Source organism: Setaria italica, chromosome IV, assembly GCF_000263155.2.
Source record: "Setaria italica strain Yugu1 chromosome IV, Setaria_italica_v2.0, whole genome shotgun sequence".
Classification (NCBI taxonomy): domain Eukaryota; kingdom Viridiplantae; phylum Streptophyta; class Magnoliopsida; order Poales; family Poaceae; genus Setaria; species Setaria italica.
In genome coordinates, this window is record NC_028453.1 from 38,006,944 (window position 1) to 38,026,948 (window position 20,005).

A 20,005-nucleotide genomic window follows, 5' to 3' on the forward strand; every position below is an offset into this window, starting at 1 on the left:
ATTTCAAATCCACTTCATGTTGCTGTTGAGAATCTGCTTTGAGACAAGCCTTGAGTAATCTGATAGAAGGATCTCTCTACGTACACAGCATGGTGGAGGAGGTGGGGAACTGACGACAATCGGCCGCACGGTGACGAGGGGAGAAGCAGTTAAAACATCTCCCCCAGAGGTCCGTGGGGATTGGCCGCCGCACCGGGCGCGCCTGCCTCCACCGCTCGCGGCGCCGGCGGCGTCCCTCAACGGACCACCACCCGTCCCTGTCCGGGGCTCTGAGGTCCACCATCCCCGAGCTATCTTCTGGGCGTAGAACAATCCGCGGCGGGCCGCCCCCAGGCGCCCCCTGCGAAACAGCGACCGAGGACTCCCGGCGAGCGGTGCATGGGGCCTGCAAGGTCGAGTCCACGCCCTTCAGCAGCGCTTCCTTGAAGGAGATGGAGCGCCGTGGGAGAGGAGATAGGGCGTCGCTGGAGTCAGCCAATAGTGGAGAGTCATCACGCCATCGCTGGCCTTTAGAGCGCCCCGCCGTTCCCCGGGGAAGAAACGGAGGGGAAGATGAGGGAGGGGAGAAAAACGACGCCGAGGAAGAGGGGTTGCCCGGGCAAGGGGGAACCACGGCCTTGAGGGTGGCCGCCGGGGCTGGAGTGGATGCCGGCGTGGGGCAGGTGAAGGGATGGGCGTCGGGGAGGGGAGGGGGCGGGAGGACGAGAGCCATCCCAAACTCTGCCAGCGCCGGTACAATTTTGAGCTGTCGCATCAAGCCCTGGCTAGCCATTTTGTTTCATCTTTTCTGGGTGCTTGCAAAATGTGGGTACCTCACTGAGTACTGGTTTCAGCGAGTTTCCTGGCCAGCTAGAGTTCTCCCCTTCTTAAGACAAAGCCAGGGGATATCATCTTTTCATGAACCGTTTTTCTCTACATATATTTATTTAGCAGAAGGGCAGACTTGGTGCAATGGTAGAGACTCTCCACTTGTGGCCTGGAGTTCTTAGATTAGAACTAGCCTCTTGCAGAATTTTAAAGGAATTTTGCAAGGGTAAGGATGTCTAGGAATTCCCTTCCCCAGACCCTACCTTATGAAGGAGCTTTCACATTGGGTACACCTTTTTTTATATTTATTTAAAACTCATGTCTCAACTGGGGACACATGGCTCCAACCACTTTTCCTATTACCTGAGACCATGTTCTGTCATCTATCAACTTCCAGCTTGCTTCACAAATACATGAAAGTTGACATGATAAAGCTCAGCAGAAACATACTAGTTCGTAAGTAGTTTGAAGAACCTTATTGAAAAAAATAGTTTGAAGAAATAGCTTTATTTCAATGGAACCATCTTTTGAAGACACACAGATAATGTAGGCAATATGCCAACATGGGTCCATTTGTACTGTTACATGATTTTTATGTGAGCGTAATAAGCATTTGACTCATGATGCAGTTATCCTGATTCCTTTCCAAAGAAATTTCAACTATTTCTTATAGTTTCAAACAATGTTTATATGTTACAACTAAATATTTAAAGACATTTTCAAACAATTTTCTAGCTATATTCTAATTTGTGGATGCGCAATACAGCTGGGTTTAGAAACCTCTTTTTTCCTAATCTGGATTGTCGACTCTCTAGAATACAATGTACTTCATGTTTGTTTTTCCCATAGGAGCTGTCAATATCTTACTCTGTACAACTTGAATTTGCAACTTTCGCAGGAATAATGATCCCATGCTAAACTCTGGTCTTTCCCTGTTGGCAGTCTATCAATCAAAAACATCAGTGTGTGTTGTTACCACTCAAGCTCCCACCAAAGGAATGGAAATTCCTTTCTGTTACTCATACAATTGGGAGGGCTTTCTCTGGAGGAAGCCAGCTGAGGTGTTATGTAGATGGGGAGCTAGTATCATCCGAGAAGTGCGGGTGAGAAAATTCTTCTGCATTGACAATGCCAAAAATGTTTAAAAAAACTCGACCAGGTGGAGATACGTCCCCCTGATTTTTGTCTTGAGAAGATTGTGCTGCGACTCGAACCCAGGCTAGCAACCACTTCTCTGGTGTGTTCGGCTGACCAGTTGCACCGTGAGAGTGTTGGCAAAAAAAAAATAATGGTTGACTGAAAATTCTTCTCTTATCATACATATAGTGTGCGAATTAGTTCTGGCCTTCTGGGCCTATGTAGTTCTGGCAAACCACTTGCACAAAATGGTTCTTTAGCAAATTAATGTATCAAGATTGTATTCAGCAGTGTGCAGCACAATACAGCTGCACCAACGTTGAAGGACCATAATCCTACTATTTTTCATTAGACTTCATTTCTCATAATTACATAATTACATATTAAAAATCCTAGAAATTTTTCGTAAGGTAATGCTCCATTCTTAATACTATAATTACTATATCCATTACCAAATGAGTGTTTTTAACTTGTTTTATGGCATGTGCATGTGCAATCGAACTTTTAGACCTTCTAGAGCAATTTGAATTGGCTACATGGAAGTAATGTCTGGTTCGTCATCAAAGCCATTTGCATAACATTGTCTTCAATAAATTTACTGATGCATCACTGTGCAAGTTAAGTGGGAATAAGGGTTATTGTACATATTGGTGACAGCATCAATACTTATTTAATAACAATACTTTTACTACCATTGTTAAAAAAAGGAGAAAAGGCAACGATCAACATTGGTACATAGGATACATCCTGAAGACTAGCAACTAAAGTACCAGGTTCTTGTTTTGCTAGACTTCCTTGCATTTAAGAAATTATCTGTGCTTCATGCATACTTCAGTTTTTGTTTAACACTATCTGTAGCTTGTGAGTTGTGACGCTGAAACCTGTCCTTGGTATTTTAAGGTATGCAAAAGTCAATGAAGCAATGACGCACTGCACCATTGGTACAGAATTGAAGCCTGTTGGTGAAGAGCCTATATCAATTGGTTTCGAAAAAACTTTTGCCTTTACAGGTCAAATGGGGCCAGTCTATGTGTTTTCTGATGCCCTTTCTTCGGAGCAAGTAAAGGGCATTTATTTTCTCGGACCTAGTTACATGTACTCTTTCCATGGTGATGATTCACTCTACAGGGGAATTCTTGATGCAAGAGATGGCCTTTCATCAAAGATAATTTTTGGTTTCAATGCACAGGTTCAAATTCTCTTCACTTATAACTTATTTCATAGTTCTAACACTCTGGCCCAAGTAAAGGTGGCCCATCTCTGTAGTCCTAGTGATGGGGTTAGCTACCCATGAGTTTTTAAGTGTGTTTCCATATCATATAAACCCAAGCGAGTTGCTATATTTGTCTGTAGTCTGTCCTCTTTAGAGGCTGGGTGCAAGCCTCATCAAATTTTGAACCCTTGAGTGTTAATATCAAGAGCCAATGTCCTCGGATTTACTAATAAAATCCCCCTTCTCCCTAGGCTAGTGATGGCCGGAGTTTGTTCAGTGTGTCATCAGCACTCGACAATGCAGACAAAAGTACATTTGAAGCAGCAATTATGGGGGGAACAAAGTTATGCTCGCGGCACTTGCCTCAGGACATCATTTACTGTGTTGGTGGTGTCTCTGTATTTTTCCCACTCTTCACACAGTTTTTTGATGCTGCAATTGATGTTGTGCAATCTTGCCATACACCTGTTGGCAATGACAAATTGGCAGCTGAGGTCATTGAGCTAGTCGCAACTGTTCTGGATGGAAATGTATCGAATCAACAACAGATGTATCTTCTTTCTGGGTTATCTATTCTAGGCTTCTTGCTTCAATCAGCTACACCACAACTCTTAACCACCAAAACTCTTTCCGCACTAAAGTATATGTTCGACATTCTGAGGAACTGTGGTAATCCCCCTCCCTCCCCCTCTCCCTCTCCCCTTCTCATGCAATAAGATGTGCATTACTAATACTTTTTCTGCATATTCAGGCATGTCAAAAATTCTCCTGAAAGATGCTATCTCACAAATTTATTTAAATCCACAAATATGGGTATATGCAAGCTATGAAGTGCAAAGAGATCTCTATATGTTTGTGATAAAATATTTTGAAACAGACGGGAGGCTTTTACCACTTCTATGTCAACTTACTTGGATTATTGATATTGTGTGCCGATATTACTGGGAAAAGGCTGATTCTAGGCATGTTGCTGCTTCCAAGCCTTTGCTGCATCCAGTTACCAAAGAAGTTATCGGGGAGAGACCTAAGATAGTTGAAATTCGCAAGCTTCGTCTTCTCTTTTTAAGTTTAGCAGAAATGAGCTTAAAGTAAGCACTTTCACGTCCTACCAAGTCTTTTCCATTCCATAGATGATATATATCTCAAAGTAGTATCCTTTTGTTTTGATCTCTTCTATAGATGATAGATATCTCAAAGTAGTACTCTTTTTTTCCACGCATAATATTACATTTTCATAGAATTTCGTAGCAACCTATAAGAATTTTCTATTCATAATAGATATGTTGGTTCACAGGCTAAAAAGTTCTCCAGATGACATAAGAGCGCTCGTAGCGTTTTTTGAGAGGAGTCAAGACATAGCATGTATAAGGGATATGCTGGACACGATCATCCCTGCTCTTTCACAGGGCTCAGTTTTATCATCCTTTGTGGAGAATGTAAATTGCCTTGGTGGTTGTTGCATTTTCATTAATCTTCTTAAGAGGTAATATATTCTTAATTCTCTCAACCAAGAGCCAATTTCTACTATGCTGTTTGGAATTAAGTTGCTGGCTAGTGTAAATTGTGACCTGCTTGACAACCCCGCAAGACAACGCATTAATTTCAACAAGTTCTTATTCTCTTTGACTCATTTATATAATGAGTGTCCTTTTGTTTGTCCTTATCAAGCTAAAGCAAAGGAAAAAATCCTGAAGTTGTAATGACCTTAGGTCATTGGTTGAACAAGAGTCAGCAATAGGAGACAGGTCTCCAGAAAGAAGGGAGAAAGAACTAAGGGAGATGGTTTAGCATCGTGTACTTAATTAAACCACTTAATCCTGTTCCCATATTCCTCATGTGCTTTCTACTCCCTCCATCCCAAAATACTATTCGTTTTGGCTTTTCTAGATACATAGCTTTTGATATGCACCTAGACATCAAAAGCTATATATCTAGAAAAGCCAAAACGAATAGTAATTTGGGACAGAGGGAGTATTGTAAATTAGAGATTCATATCTATGTTTAGGGCTGTCTGTTTGGCTTCATATTTTATGAATTATGCCTCTAGATTTTGCATATTGTTATCAGAGTAAAACATGATTTGAGAACACACAACTTCTTCATGAATCATATGTATTTAATGTAGGTAGTTACTTTTTGGTATGTCTAACACTAGTTCGTTCTTTAGGGAATTTGAGCCAGTCCGTTTGTTGGGGCTTCAGCTCCTTGGAAAGCTCTTGGCTGGGATTCCTTCTGAGAAGAAAGGGATGAAATTATTTCCCTTACCCTTAGTGCAGTCTAGATCCATCTCTGAAAACCTCACAAAAGAAATAACAGCTGCACCTCAATTGTTCTTCTATGCAATATCTGAAAGGCTATTCAAATTTCCGCTATCGGATAATTTATGTGCAGCTCTTTTCAGTGTTCTTGGTGGAACCACTCCACAACAGGTTATTGTACCAACTTCATGTCATATTGCTATTTATCTTTAATTTTATTTCACCAATCTTTTGAGTATTAGTTGTAGATGTGATATGTTGTTTTCTCTGTATAGGTCCTCCAGGAAAATTCTCAGTCTGATCCATCAAGGGATAAAAATTGCAATCTTTCAAGCTCGGCACCCTTTTCCCTTCCTCAGATTTTGGTCTGCATCTTTAGATACATGCATTCTTGTCAAGATTCATCAGCACGCAGAAGAATCTTAAATGACCTTCTTGGTTTGCTGGATTCAAACCCTTCAAACATTGAGGCCTTAATGGTACGTATTATTTTCTTGGGTCTGTACTTGTTACTTACTAGGTGTTGATACCAGAATGATTTTATCAGGAGCACAGTTGGAACTCTTGGCTTGAATCATCAACTAAGCTTGATGTATTTAAGGACTACAAATCAGTTTCTAAAGGTGAGCTTGATGATGGGGATACAGATGAAATAAGCCTTGTGAGGAACCTGTATTCTTTGGTCCTTTCGTACTACCTGCGCTCTGTTAGAGGTGGCTGGCATCAGCTTGACGACACTACTAATTTTTTCCTTTTAAAACTTGACCAGGTTGGGTGTTTGTCTCATCCTTTCTTTATTTAATTTATATGACCAGCTTGGCAGCGTACACTATTTTGTATGAATGATGATATTGAGATTCATGACTATGCAGGGACAGCTATCAAGTTTTGATTTGCTGAGGGACATACTTGATGATATCGCAGGGAGCCTTCTTCAGAAATCTGTGAAAGATAATATTTTCCTTTTTCAGCCTTGCTGTGATAATGTATTATATTTTTTGAACCTTATACAGGAGTTGCTTGTCAATCAAATGGGAATTAAGCTCTTGGTATGATTCTAAACATACTTGTATTGAACACAAAAAGGCATATTTAACACACATGAGCAATATCTGTTCTTTTCTTCTGCAGTTTCCATCTTCCAATCTTTCAGAAGAATCTTCACATGATAACATGTGGAAAGAAGATATTAAGTCAATCGTAAATGATATTTTAAATACTGAGAGCAATGGTCAATATACAAGGTAACAGTTGAAACATGCATTCTAACCTATTTTGTAATAGCTACCTTAGAAATGGATTCTAATCTAATGTCTATAGTGCTGGAGCTATTGCCCGCACCTTTTCTGGTGAATACACCACTTCAAAACCAACTATGTTGTCTACTAGTCTGTACAAACTTTTGCCAGATGATAGTAGTGGCTCGTGGTGTTTTATGGTACAAAGCTTAAGACCACCGCCCTTGTTTATTTGGACAGCGGTATATATAAATGATACTACGGTACCCATTCAGTTTGTCATTATGATCACAACCCATGAAAGGTGGTGAAAACTCATTTCAGATGAGGCTTTTCAACAACATTCATTGTCATTAGTCACAGCTTGCAAGATAAAACACTCCGGTGACAGATTAACGATTCTGTCCTTGCATTCACTAGCCTCAGTACGATAGCATAGCATTTGTTTGTTGTTGCCCTTGTAGGATCAGGACGTACAGTTTTTCTCTAAACGTATAAGACGTACATTTTAATCAACAGACACAACTACAATGTACTGCATTAGCATAAATGCATATGGTTAGGGATGAAAACAATTGGAAACGATCGGAAATGAAATCACGTTATCGGCTACGATACTCGATCCATCGGGAATTTACCATATTTTTTAAATCAACTATTATGTGAGAAATGCAATGTAGAGGTGAAAATGATTAGAAATATCAAGTTTTTGTTTGGGTAGAATCGGAAACGGTTGGAAATGAAACTATTATATCAGAATTCAGAAACGATACTCGGTATGCAACACAGAAAATGAACATTCAACATCAACACAGAAAATGAAGCTAACCCAATGTGTTAAGGTTCAGCGAGTGCAATTTTGCTTTCCAGGATCTAGATGACCTATTCTTCTTCAAATGAACATACATCTTTTCTGTATCCTTCCATTTGTTTGAATTCTGTGAAGTTCGCAAACTCAAAGTAGTTGGGCACTGGCATCGGCCTTAATAAATGTGTTAATTCCCAGTTTGCTTTGGACGGCTTGCAGATTTTCTGATGGAAAAAAAGTCAGTGATGATTGGTGGAGCTTCTTTGACAAGGTGTGGAGTATTATATGTAATTTGAACAGAAAAGGACCAAGCAAATTGCTGCAAAAAGATCCAAATGTTGATGTTGCATCTTTGGGGTTGATGGAGTCTGTGAATGTCCCTACTCCTGAAAAGGCTGCTGTTGTTGTATCTGAAGGTATCGGTACTGCATTAGGTGTAAAAACGAATAGATTCACTGAGAAAACTATAATGTCAAGGGAGGAGATAATTCCAAGAGTTTTCTTCCACCTTGTGATTCTGTACCTCTGCAAAGCTGGATCAGAAAATGCATCCAAGTGTGTCCTGCAGTTCATGTCATTGCTTCCAATTCTTCTTATTTCAGAAGATGACCAAAGCAAAAATAAGCTGCACTTTTTGATCTGGTATGTTTGATACTCTGAGTTGTCCCCCTGAATGTGTATAAAGCATTCCCCTTATTCTTTCTTTTATACAGGTCTTTATTAATCGTAAGATCTCAATATGGACAGCTTGATGATGGCGCACGTTTCCATGTTTGTTCGCACTTGATTCTTGAAACTATCATATATGGAAAGTCCATGTTGGTTACTAATATCTTAGGTAGAGATGATTCTATGGAAGTCAACAAGAACAAAGAGACTGGATTCATTCTTAGCTTTATACAGAAGGATCGCATTTTTGCCGCGGTTTGTTTCTTTGCCTTCTTTTGGCTTTTTCTGGAATTATTTGTTAGCATGTACTGAATGACTCTTCATCACTTCGAGAGGACATGTTTCATCTTTTTTATATTTGATCGATTCTGCTGACTGCCACCCCCCCCCCCCCCCTCCTCCCTTGTAACAGATGGTCAGCTTTATTGCTTTTCAGGCTGCTGATGAGGTTAAGCACATGAAGGCTGTTCAGGCTGATCGCTTAAAGCAGGTGCAGGAACTTCAGTTCAAGCTTAATGAAAGTTCCAGAAAGGAGACACGGTTAGTGCAGGCCATTGAAGATGAGATACATTTTACTGTCACTGCCGCCCTTTCAGCAGATGATGGTAGAAAAGCAGCTTCTCAACTTGCTTTCCGTGAGGATCAGCAAATGATCACGGTAACTGAGTCTTTCTTAGATTCAACAAAGGCAAATGCTTGTTTAGGAGAAAATTTGTCATCCAGTAACTATTTGCTTTCCTTACCAGGATAAGTGGATACATATTTCCCGTGCTCTGATGGATGAGAGAGGACCATGGTCTGCTAACCCTTTTCCAAATGATGTTGTGACTCACTGGAAACTTGACAAGACAGAAGATAGATGGCGACGGCGGTTTAAGCTCAAGCGTAATTACAAATTTGATGAACGTCTATGCCAACCTTCACAGTCAAGGAATGAAAGTACATGTCCTTCAGCTGACCAACCATACATTAGTGCCAAAATTCCTGAGAAAATGAAGCGGTTCCTTCTTAAAGGAGTGCGTGGAATCACAGAGGACAGTGGCTATGAACCATCTGAAGACACTAGTGATGCGAGTGAATCTTCACAGAGTAATCCTTTAGAGAGCCAAAACCAGAATAATGCAGCAGATTCCTCTGATTATCACTCTACTGTACACGATAAGAAAGAGCCATCATCTACTAATGGAGATAATGATTATACAAAGGTAAAGAAAAAACTTCCATATAAATTCAGCTGAAGGTACAGAGCATTCGTTGAATTTTTTTTTATTGCCCATTTTGCAGGTGCTATGTTCAGTTCGTTGTGTTCTTGTAACCCCAAAGCGAAAATTAGCAGGATACTTAGATATCACACGAACTGTTATGCATTTTTCTTTTGAATTTTTGGTTGAAGGAACTGGAGGATCATCTGTTTTCAGCAAATTTAAAGATAAAAAAGATTCAGATTGCAAGAACGAGCTGGGAGGAGTGGACAGACTTGATGGATGCCGAGATGGTATGATTGAAACCAATGGTGTGTTGATGCAAAACCAATCTAACAAGATTAAACGTCACAGAAGGTGGAACATAACCAAGGTACCTCTCTTCTCTGTTCTTTCCTCTCATTTGCTCACTCCCTTGATCTCCTTCCATACATGCTACAGATAAAAGGAGTTCATTGGACACGCTACCTACTACAATATACTGCAATGGAGATCTTCTTTGATGATTCAAGTGCACCTATATTTTTAAACTTTTCCTCCCAAAAGGATACTAAAAATGCTGGGACTCTGTTGGTTTCTCTCAGGAATGAAGCTTTGTTCCCTAAAGGAAGTATCAAAGACAAAAATAGTATCATTTCATTTGTCGACAGGCGAGTTGCTCTTGAAATGGCTGAGAATGCCAGGGAAATATGGAAAAGGAGGGAGATCAGTAACTTTGAGTACCTTGTGATTTTAAACACCCTTGCTGGAAGATCTTACAACGACTTAACTCAGTATCCTATATTCCCATGGGTATTGGCTGATTACACATCAGAAAAGCTTGATTTCAATAAGTCATCAACTTTTAGGGATCTTTCGAAACCAGTTGGTGCTTTGGATGAAAACCGCTTCAAGGTGTGTTACTGTTGAGTACTTATTTGTATTTGTAGGCTGTAATCATCCCCTTATCATAACTTCTTATTGGGCAGGTTTTCGAAGATAGATATCTTAGTTTCTGTGATCCTGATATACCAAGGTTGGACCATAACGAGTTTAATTTCATTCATTTCTCATTGTTCTCCTTGTTGTTTGAGTTTATTATTGCACCAACAACCATGGTTTTTCTCCATGCAGTTTTTATTACGGATCTCACTACTCTAGCATGGGAATTGTTCTGCATTACATGCTTAGGCTCGAGCCATTTACAACTCTGCATCTAAGCTTTCAGGTTCCCACTTTGCTTATCATGGAATATTTATCACGCTTCCTTGAAAATTGAACGCATTTCCTCCTGTTATCAAAACATTGTTCATGAATCATGACCTGCTAATACAGAACTTCTCTTGTCGTATTTCACCACAGTTCAAAAAAGCGTGGTCTTGTCATAGCATTTTACCATTATGCCTGTCTGACACTTGTGCAGGGTGGCAAGTTTGACCATGCTGATCGTCTGTTCCACAGCATTGATAGCGCCTACAGAAATAGCTTATCAAGTACAAGTGATGTCAAAGAGCTTATTCCAGAATTCTTTTACATGCCTGAGTTTCTTGAAAATTCAAATTCATATCATCTTGGTGTTAAGCAGGATGGTGAACCTATAGGCAATGTTGCTCTCCCTCCATGGGCGAAGGTAATAGTTCTTTACGTGTTCATTATATTTGTCATACTTTTCTTGAGGATGAATTCCTTGTGCACCAGGATCAGGATAGTTCTGTTGCTATTCTAATGAAAGTTAGTTTGGCTCTGCAAATCTATGGTGAAAAACCTGCATTGCTCTCAGTTATATGGAATTTTAGAATTAAACAGCCTAATATATCTAGCTTTCTCACTACAAAAGAGATTTCCTCATGCAAGACATCCCAGGCTAAGTTGAGATAATGCTTTATTTGTATTCTGAATATGACCATCTTCAGTTTGCAAATTCAATCCTCATAAGTTTTAATGTTGCAAAGAACAACTTCTGCATATAATTATGTCAGCCCACATTGTCAATTTTGAAAGTTGATGATGTGTTAGCTTTCACATACACAGTGCATTCCTTATACCATCTAATAATATGGTACTTCCTTCTATGATTAATCGATACAAAATTGTAGGGTTCACCTGACGAATTCATCCACATCAACAGAGAAGCCCTTGAAAGTGAATATGTGAGCTCTAATCTCCATCACTGGATTGACCTCATATTTGGTTACAAGCAGCGTGGACAGCCAGCTGTTGAGGTGAAACTGTGTTGCCATTTCCAGCATCCTTGAAACACTACCAACAGAGTATTACCTAACTCATACATATATTTTGGATAGGCAGCAAACATATTTTACTATGTGACATATGAAGGTGCAGTTGATCTGGAAAATATGGATGACATGTTGCAGAAATCTGCTATTGAGGATCAGATAGCGAATTTTGGACAGACACCAATACAGATCTTCCGGATGAAACATCCAAGAAGAGGACCTCCCATCCCAATTGCTCATCCGCTGTATTTTGCGCCACAGTCGATAATATTGACTTCGAGTGTTTCTAGGACAATCAGCCACATGTGTGCTGTACTATTCATAGGTTTGTTGGAGAATACAGTTGTGTTGATGAATGAGGGGCTCATATTGTCAGTAAAGCTGTGGTTGACAACACAGCTGCAGTCAGGTGGAAATTTCACCTATTCTGGACCACAGGTTCTTCCTGACTTAAGGCACTACTGGACGTTAAAAACATTGGTATCCCAGTAACTTTTGTTTATTGCAGTTGTTCTTTTTTTTGTAGGAACATTTCTTTGGAATCAGTTCAGATGTTATCTCTCCTCGTAAAATTGGCACTTTCCTTGCTGAAAACGTTGAGTTTGGAAGACATTGCTTAGCAACAATGCAAAATAATGGTGACAATTATTTGATTTTATGTGGAAACTGGGAGAACAGTTTCCAAATAATTTCTCTTAGTGATGGAAGAATTATGCAGAGCATCAGGCAACATAAGGATGTCGTTGGCTGTGTTGCAGGTACAGTAGACATTTAGTGTGTTTATGTTTATCCATTTTCTTCCAAAGTTTCCTGAATTAAGCTACTAGATTTTAGCTAAGTTTCCTGGGTAAGGTAGCTAGGCTGCTCTCTTTCCGTCTTCAGTATGACTCCTGCATTTGAAATAATGTGAATGGTCCTCCATATCCCATATTGCTTCATCATATAAAAGTATCTGTCGTATTTTCCCTCTTTTGTCAATAACATGACACAAAGCAAACTTTTATGCTTCAGTTTCATCTGATGGAAACGTGGTTGCAACTGGTGGTTATGACACAACTGTTATGATCTGGCATGCATTTCGAGGAAGACCAATTGATAAGAAATTGAGGACTGCCAATTTTGAACTTTCAGAAAAGGAACATGTTATAGTGGAAAGGCCTGTTCATATCTTATGTGGTCATGATGACATCATAACATGCTTATTTGTTAGCACAGAACTGGACATTGTAATTAGTGGTTCAAAAGATGGGACTTGTATTTTTCATACACTGCGTGAAGGGAGATACGTTCGGTCGATTCAGCATCCTTCTGGTGTTGGTTTTTCGAAATTGGTTGCATCACAGCATGGGAGAGTGGTATTGTATTCTGAGAATGACCTCTCCTTGCACATGTACTCCATCAATGGAAGACATATTGCTTCTTCAGCAACTAGTGGACGTCTCAATTGCATGGAACTTAGTTGTTGTGGTGAGTTCATTGCTTGCGCTGGCGAGAAGGGACACATAGTGCTACGTTCTATGCATTCTCTTGATACTGTTTGGAGGTATGATGGAGCTGGGAAGACAATAACTTCTCTAGCTGTGACCCCTGAGGAGTGCATCCTAGCAGGAACCAAGGATGGTAGCTTGCTAGTGTTCTCAATAGAAACTCCTCTCCTTCGAAGGGGGAGCATGCAACGAAATAGAATAAAGCCCTCCACAACTGGTTAAGTCATCATGTACTTCTGGCAGCAATAAGTCCACCAAAAGAAAAATCATAAGCTTCATGCTATAAACATAAGGTGCGTTAAGAGTTCCTTCTCTCTATTTTCTTTTCTTTTTTGAACTACAGGGGCCCTTTTTTCATGCTTCTTATTGTATATTTCTTACACCATACTTATGTTCATTCAATTCACATTGTTATGTTTCAATGCCTTGTAGAACTAGTCCTGTGTTCATCTCAATATCTCTACACCCGTGAAATTAACTGCCCCACTGTTTTCAATGTAGGTCAGATCGCATTGGCTGTTTTATCTGGAGCAACTAAAAGTTAAGATTGTAGTAACCAAACGCTGCCGCCTTTGGCTGTCCAGTAGGATGTCCCCGAGTAGATTGAAAGCCACATGGACTTACAGAATAGAGATAGGAAATGGACACATTACAACCCAGGACACGAACCTACGAGTCAAGCATGAGTGTAACTAATTATACAGGCTAGCTAAATTCTTAGTGAGGTCTGTGATATTTTGGCTTTAGCAAACTACTGTAGATTCTTTTTGTCTGACAATAATAAGCGCTGAATTTCCTTGAAACTCTATGCAGGTCATTACCAGCAAACTACTGTCGACAGTGTAGTCTGCACATAATAAAGCACAGTTTTGTCTTTCAAGAACAATACATAAAGCTGACATTCAGGAATAAGAATTATCAAGATATTCAGCTGGTGATGGCCCTTGACCCTCAATCTGACTGCATCGAACTAACACGCTGAGCACTGGTTGGCACTAGATCCATAATTGACTTTAGGGTAGACGCAAACCATCTTTACTTCTCCAGCCTACACAATGTTACAAAGGGTAGCACTCCACTAAAGTTGTTTGTGTAGAGGGTACACTCCCTGCAACAACCTATCTTTGTATGTAGGGATCTCTTGTATGTAGTATGTATTATATTATTCCAGTGATCTGTCGCAATTTATCAAATGGCCGTGTAAACTTTTCCCGGTTTTTTTTTTTTTTGCTAAATGAAGTATTGCACCAACTGGAAATGCATCTATACATGCTTGTCCAGACTAGCCCTCTACACCCGTTTATCTATCGAAGTACCAATCGATCAAGACGTCCTGCATGTCCGAATCATTTTTTATTTTTGGTTAACTGGGTATGACCGTATGATGTCAATCGGCTCACATTAGTCATGCGCACGCATATCTTTTTTTTTAAAAAAAAAAAAAGAAAGGTGTGCACAACTGCACATGCAGCGTTTTGCCTGATGGGTGATGAGGTTTGGCGCGGTCGGCACGGAACTAAAGCCTTGTGCTCCTACTCTACCATTGCTCTGAATCTACCGACCTCCGTTGTGCCGAACTCCTGCTGCTTGAGGAATCTCCGTCACATCCACACGCACATGGAAAACAGGCCTACTCCTGGTGCCAGATTTCAGCACGAGCCGAGCACAGCTGGTTGCGAATCTGTTGATTGTTTGATTCTGCCCAGCGCCGCACCTGCCATTTCGGGTAGGGGATAAGCTGGCGGGGAAAAGTAATAATGCATTAATGCTCGAAACAAAAACAAATCCTATAAATTTTTACAAAAATCAGAAATATCCGGGTAGCAATCACATAGACTCTAATAATCATAGACATTGATCTATTATGTTTCTAAAAAATTACCTACCATTATCATAATGAAAATATTCTGAAGTAAACCCCTAAACCTATATCTAAATTACTCACTTTGCCATTATAAAATAATGGAAAGTAAGCTCCATATCTCCATATAAATTAACCATACATGTCATTATAAAAAATAACTTAAAATATCCTTTTAAATTTCTATCTAACTCACCCATGTATGTCTTGTATGTTCATTATACATGAATATCTAAATACCTATTTATATCATTATTAATATAAAGATAATAAGTTAAGGTATATATGCATGATGGGTGTCACCATGTAGACCATTTATACATGTATGAGAAGAAGTGATAAAAATATTAATTTTCATGTTAAACGTAATGTTTAGGGGTGCGATGAAAAGAGAAGAAAGTATGAATGTGAATGAAAAAAAAGTATAGAGTAACTACTAATTAAAAGTCAATCACAAGTGGAAGACGGTATGTACACATATTGTGTAGAATAGACATAGGTAAACAATTTTAATTATAAGCTTGGAGTCTAATTTTAAAATAACTTTCTAATACAATACCTCTTAAAATTATTAGCTCGTGCGGGAGTACAGGTTGATAGACTAGTGAAAGGATATTTTGGTCCACTAAAATATAAAAGATATTTTGGTTTACTTTAAGTCAGACTGTTCTAATTTTGATCAATGGGTAGATTCATGCCTATCCTCGATCAATAGTCTAGGAACAAACATTCTTTGCACATGTCGCCCTAGGAGGACTAAGTTAAGGGCCTATATTATTTAGATCACGCCATATAAATTAAGTTTTATATTGACAGGTCGTATCAGATGCTTAACCAAAAATACTAGATCAAACTTCGAAGGTTTCTAATTCGAATATGCCGACCTTGAGATGCTGAATTCCAAATAGGTGGGAGATCAAAAAATTTCGAGCCAAGCAAGAGCCTCCAAAGCAACAAAGATCGAAATCTTTGCACGCACACATCCTTTGCTACACCTGTGTGATAAAGTAAGTGCGCATAAGTTAGATATATCTATATATTTCCTTTAAAAGACATGATCAATTTGACGAGAGGCCATATTGCACTGGCATCTCCGTTTTTTGGTGGAAGGTATTTCCGTGTATAAAAAATGTTGGAAAATGAACTAGCGTTTCTAGCTAAGTATATTTTTAATATCTTGTTAATATTAGTCCGAAAAAAAAGAAGACAATGCTAATATCATAAAACTTTACCCGAAGACCAGCTTATAAGCATACCTCCAGTATCTTGTTAAAATATATATGTCATAAAAAAAACTTGATGAGAAGGAGCAGACCGCACCGCACCTCCACTTTGAATTAGGAGGATGCAAGGCTTGAACCCGGGTCTCCGGGCTGAGAGTAAAATCACTGCACGCAGCGCAGCCTAAGGGTGTGTTTGGTTGGGCTGTGGCTTTTAGAAAAGCTGCTGTGAGCTGTGGGCTGTGGAAAAGCAGCTGTGAGAAAGCAGCTGTGAGAAAAGCAGAAGACCGTTTGGTTAGAGGAGCTGTGAAACTGTAGGCTGTGTAAGAAATACATGTAATGCCCCTAAAGGTCTGTGAGTGTGTTTATATGCAAATTGCTCGTAACAAAATAAATTTTATATATTTTTCATCCATTAAAGTGATTGGTCCACGTAAATAGAATTATATCCATCAAAAGTTCTAAACAAGGATGTCATCCTTCAACATGGATGAGCAGGGAGCGGCGGACGGCTGGTCGGCGGCCGGCAACCGGGGGCGACGGGCGGCGGGGTTCTGTGGCCGGGGTCCTCGGGCGGCGGCCGTCCGGGGGACGGGGTGTGGCGAGCGGCCGGGGGCGCCGGGAGGCGGGCCAGCGACCAAGGGCGGCGGATGGCGAACGACTGGCCAGCAGCTGTCGACCTGGGGCGACGGGCGGCGGGCGGCGGCCGTCCGGGGGCGGGGTTGTGGCGGGCGGCCGGGGGCGCCGGATCGACGAGAAGCGGACTGGCGACCGGGGGCAGCGGATGGTGAGCCGGCGGACGGCGTCCGGCGGCGACGGGCGGTGGGGTGCGGCGACGGGAGGAGCGGACGGACGCATTGGGAGAAATAGATCGGGGCAAAAAACGAATCGTTACCTTCATAATCAGTGGCAGGTGAGTAATTTTTTACCTCAAAAGCACTTGAAAGCAGGGGGAAGGTGCTTTTGATTTTGTACTAGAGCAAAAGTAGCTTTTGGGCAAAAGCACGTAGAGCTTTTAGGCCCTTTGGTTGGCTTTTGACTTTTGCAAAAGCAAAAGCAGGTTGGAAAGCCTAACCAAAGGCACCCTAAATGTATTAAACGGCGTTCAAAATTTCAAATGATAACTCGCACGATTTTAATTCATTTTTAGCGCGCGAGCGCACCCTTTTGCTACAATAATCGTGCTGCTCGCGTCCAAATACACGTTTGGTCGATGCCTCGATGCAGTCACTAAATCTAATCCGATTGATCCTTAAGAAAAACACCACTGATCGAGTGAGATGCACACACATCTTTCTCAGCACGGGCTCCTCATGTTCATACTTGATACGGCCACTCTTTTCCCAGGTTAGCATGTGGTGTCCGGAGCTGGCAGCGACGCGACTTTCCCGAACTGTTTAAGTGTGGTTAGTCTGGTAATTAACCATCCACAGAAACGAGGCGAGCACGACAAACATAAACGCACGTGCCGCAAAACGAGGCCATGAGCGCACGTGTGCGAGCAAAACGCACGTGCGCGCCAACCCTGCCCAAGCAGGAGCTGGCGGGTTTATATAAGCACAGCACGCCAGTCTCCCCATCGCCTCCCGTGGCCATTTCACATTCCTTTGGTTCTCTCTCTTATCTCTGAGATTCCTAATCGTGTCCCGGAGAGAACAAGAGAGGCCATCAGAGAAGCTAGCGAGAGACAGAGATCAGCCGCCACCGAACGATCAACCGACCATGACGAAGCAGAGCGGCGCTGCGGCGGCGGCGGCCTTCGGCGCGCCGATGGCGGAGAAGGCAGCAGCGGGCGGCCATGGCGTCGAGGACACTATCGAGGAGCAGGCGAGGGCGATCATCTGCATGGCCAGGAGGGCGGTGGAGGAGGAGGCGACCAAGGCCAAGATCCGAGGTGACGGCGCCGCCGCCGCCGGGGAGCCTTCGTTGAAGAGGTCGCTCCAGTGCTTCCTGGAAGGCCGTAACAACAAGGCGACGTCGTCTGCCGCAAGTCGCCGCCGCCTCGAAAGCTCCCCCGCCGCCTCCTCCTCGTCGTCTAACTGATAGATGGCCAGACTCCGGAGTAGTTGCAAATCAATGCGCTGTGCATTTGGCAGCTTGATTAGCTGGATAGGATAGATGGCTCGCTTGTCGCTTCTCGTCTGTTCGTTTCGTGTGTTTCTGTAACAGTTGTAGTATTGAGGAATTGCTAAATTACATTACAAGTGTTCTTCTCTCGCCATATTTATTTTTTTATTGGCATAGTATTGGAGCTCTCCAGCATCTCCATCTCTTCCTCTCGACATACTTTTTTTTTTTTATTCGCATAGGATTGGCGCTCTCCAGCATCTTCAACTCCGGCGGCTCTCCATTGAAGGTGGGGTTTCTGGTCTAGAGATGCAGCGGCTACAGGTGGCGAGCACGCGGTAATGAGGTGGTGCCACTGTGTCGGGAGGTGGAGGACGTCGGGTGGACGGTGTTGGGATGGGGGAGGCAACAATAACAACTACGGTGGACTAGGATCTCGGAAGAAGTAAAAGCAGGCTCCACGGACGAAGGTTGAAGACAATGTGACACAGCCATAGGATGCCCCATCTTACGGCCACAAAATTCAAATTCGGGTGCTGGGTACCCAAGAAGCACTCGGGTACTGGATAGACAATCCCAATTTTGAGCCATCTAACTTTAAGATGTTTGGCTTCAATTAGGACTAGAGAAATTACTCAGTAAGCGTGTGGTTGGACGCTTATGTGGATCGTGACACGTGTCAAGAGTGATTAATGAGGTATAATTTGCACAGAGCGAACATGCTTACCGCTAGAATTGCTAAACCTAATCAGGTTGTGATGAGTCGACGGTCCAGAGAAATTACTCAGTGGGCATAGTATAGGCTGGACGCTCATGCGGGTCGTGGCACGTGTCAAGAGTGATTAATGAGGTACCTAGAAAAGATCTAATTTGCACAAAGCGAACATTCTTACCATCTGAATCGCTAAACCTAATCAGGTTGTGATGTGTCGACAGTCTAGAGAAATTACTCAGTGAGCATGGTACAGGTTGGACACTCATATGGATCATGACACGTGTCAAGAGTGATTAATGGGGCATCTAGAAAAGATCTAATTTTGCGTAGAGCGAGCATGATTACCGCTAGAATCGTTAAACCTAATTAGGTTGTCACGAGTCCACATCGAGGTGGCAAACGACTCCGTCGATAAGAGCTCTTGGGTGTGGGTGTGGGTGTGTAAGGTCAACGCGATGAGACTTGCAGAAAAGCTGTGACAAATCAGGGAAAGCACCTACCCTTCTACTCGTCTTGTTCATGGCTCCGACATTGTTCATGTAGAAAAAAAATAGTGTGGGATCTTTGTGGAAGAGAAGAGAGGTGGAATCTCTCGTTGTGCCTGGTGGGTTGCTATTGATTTAAAACTATTACACATGGGCACACAAATTGACCACGTTTATCATTCTCTGTGCATATATGCACAACCTAGGAGAACCTGAGCTAAAAACCCAAATTATCAAGATGATTATATGAACTTTGTAAAGGTTACGATGAACTTTGTATTTAAAAAAAATCAACTCAAAAGCAGATCGAAACCAACTAAGTTGCTCGCAATTCAAATATGCCACCTTTGAAGTTGGATCTAGCTCTCAACCAAAAATATCAAACTCAATTGTAAAGCTCTTTAATTAAAATGTGCAAACATTGAAGTACCAAATACCAAAAATAAAGGGGAGACCAAATAAATTTGAGCCAAGCAATGGGTTTTGAATCTAAAGCTTAGAAGTAAAAATAAATGCAAAATAAAGGAAAAGTACCTAATAAATTGAGTCAAAATGAGCAACAAAATCATCAATAATAGTGGTCGCATACAAGAGAGCAGAAAGTTTAAATGGTAAGTTGAGG

General features: G+C 41.4%; 2 protein-coding genes across 2 annotated transcripts in view; both read left to right on the top strand.

Annotated features, from left to right (window-relative positions):
- Window positions 1-3,069, top strand: part of LOC111257032 — a 22,092-nt gene extending 19,023 nt beyond the window's left edge. The window contains exons 17-18 of the mRNA XM_022826011.1: window positions 1,706-1,910; window positions 2,845-3,069. Of these exons, the coding sequence (XP_022681746.1) occupies window positions 1,706-1,711 (6 nt within the window). The 3' untranslated portion in view covers window positions 1,712-1,910; window positions 2,845-3,069. The remainder of the gene's footprint in view (window positions 1-1,705; window positions 1,911-2,844) is intronic.
- A 349-nt stretch (window positions 3,070-3,418) lies between these two features.
- On the top strand, window positions 3,419-13,838 carry LOC105914148 (BEACH domain-containing protein B-like). The gene is made up of 22 exons (XM_022826152.1): window positions 3,419-3,826; window positions 3,909-4,245; window positions 4,452-4,640; window positions 5,325-5,586; window positions 5,691-5,894; window positions 5,963-6,184; window positions 6,288-6,464; window positions 6,547-6,659; window positions 7,681-8,103; window positions 8,175-8,385; window positions 8,567-8,788; window positions 8,877-9,335; window positions 9,415-9,705; window positions 9,774-10,226; window positions 10,301-10,347; window positions 10,446-10,539; window positions 10,735-10,941; window positions 11,408-11,533; window positions 11,615-11,986; window positions 12,075-12,306; window positions 12,560-13,328; window positions 13,537-13,838. The coding sequence occupies exons 1-21, from the start codon at window positions 3,487-3,489 to the stop codon at window positions 13,255-13,257; spliced, it is 5,679 nt and encodes a 1,892-aa protein (XP_022681887.1). The 5' UTR covers window positions 3,419-3,486; the 3' UTR covers window positions 13,258-13,328; window positions 13,537-13,838.
- Window positions 13,839-20,005: the final 6,167 nt, after the last annotated feature.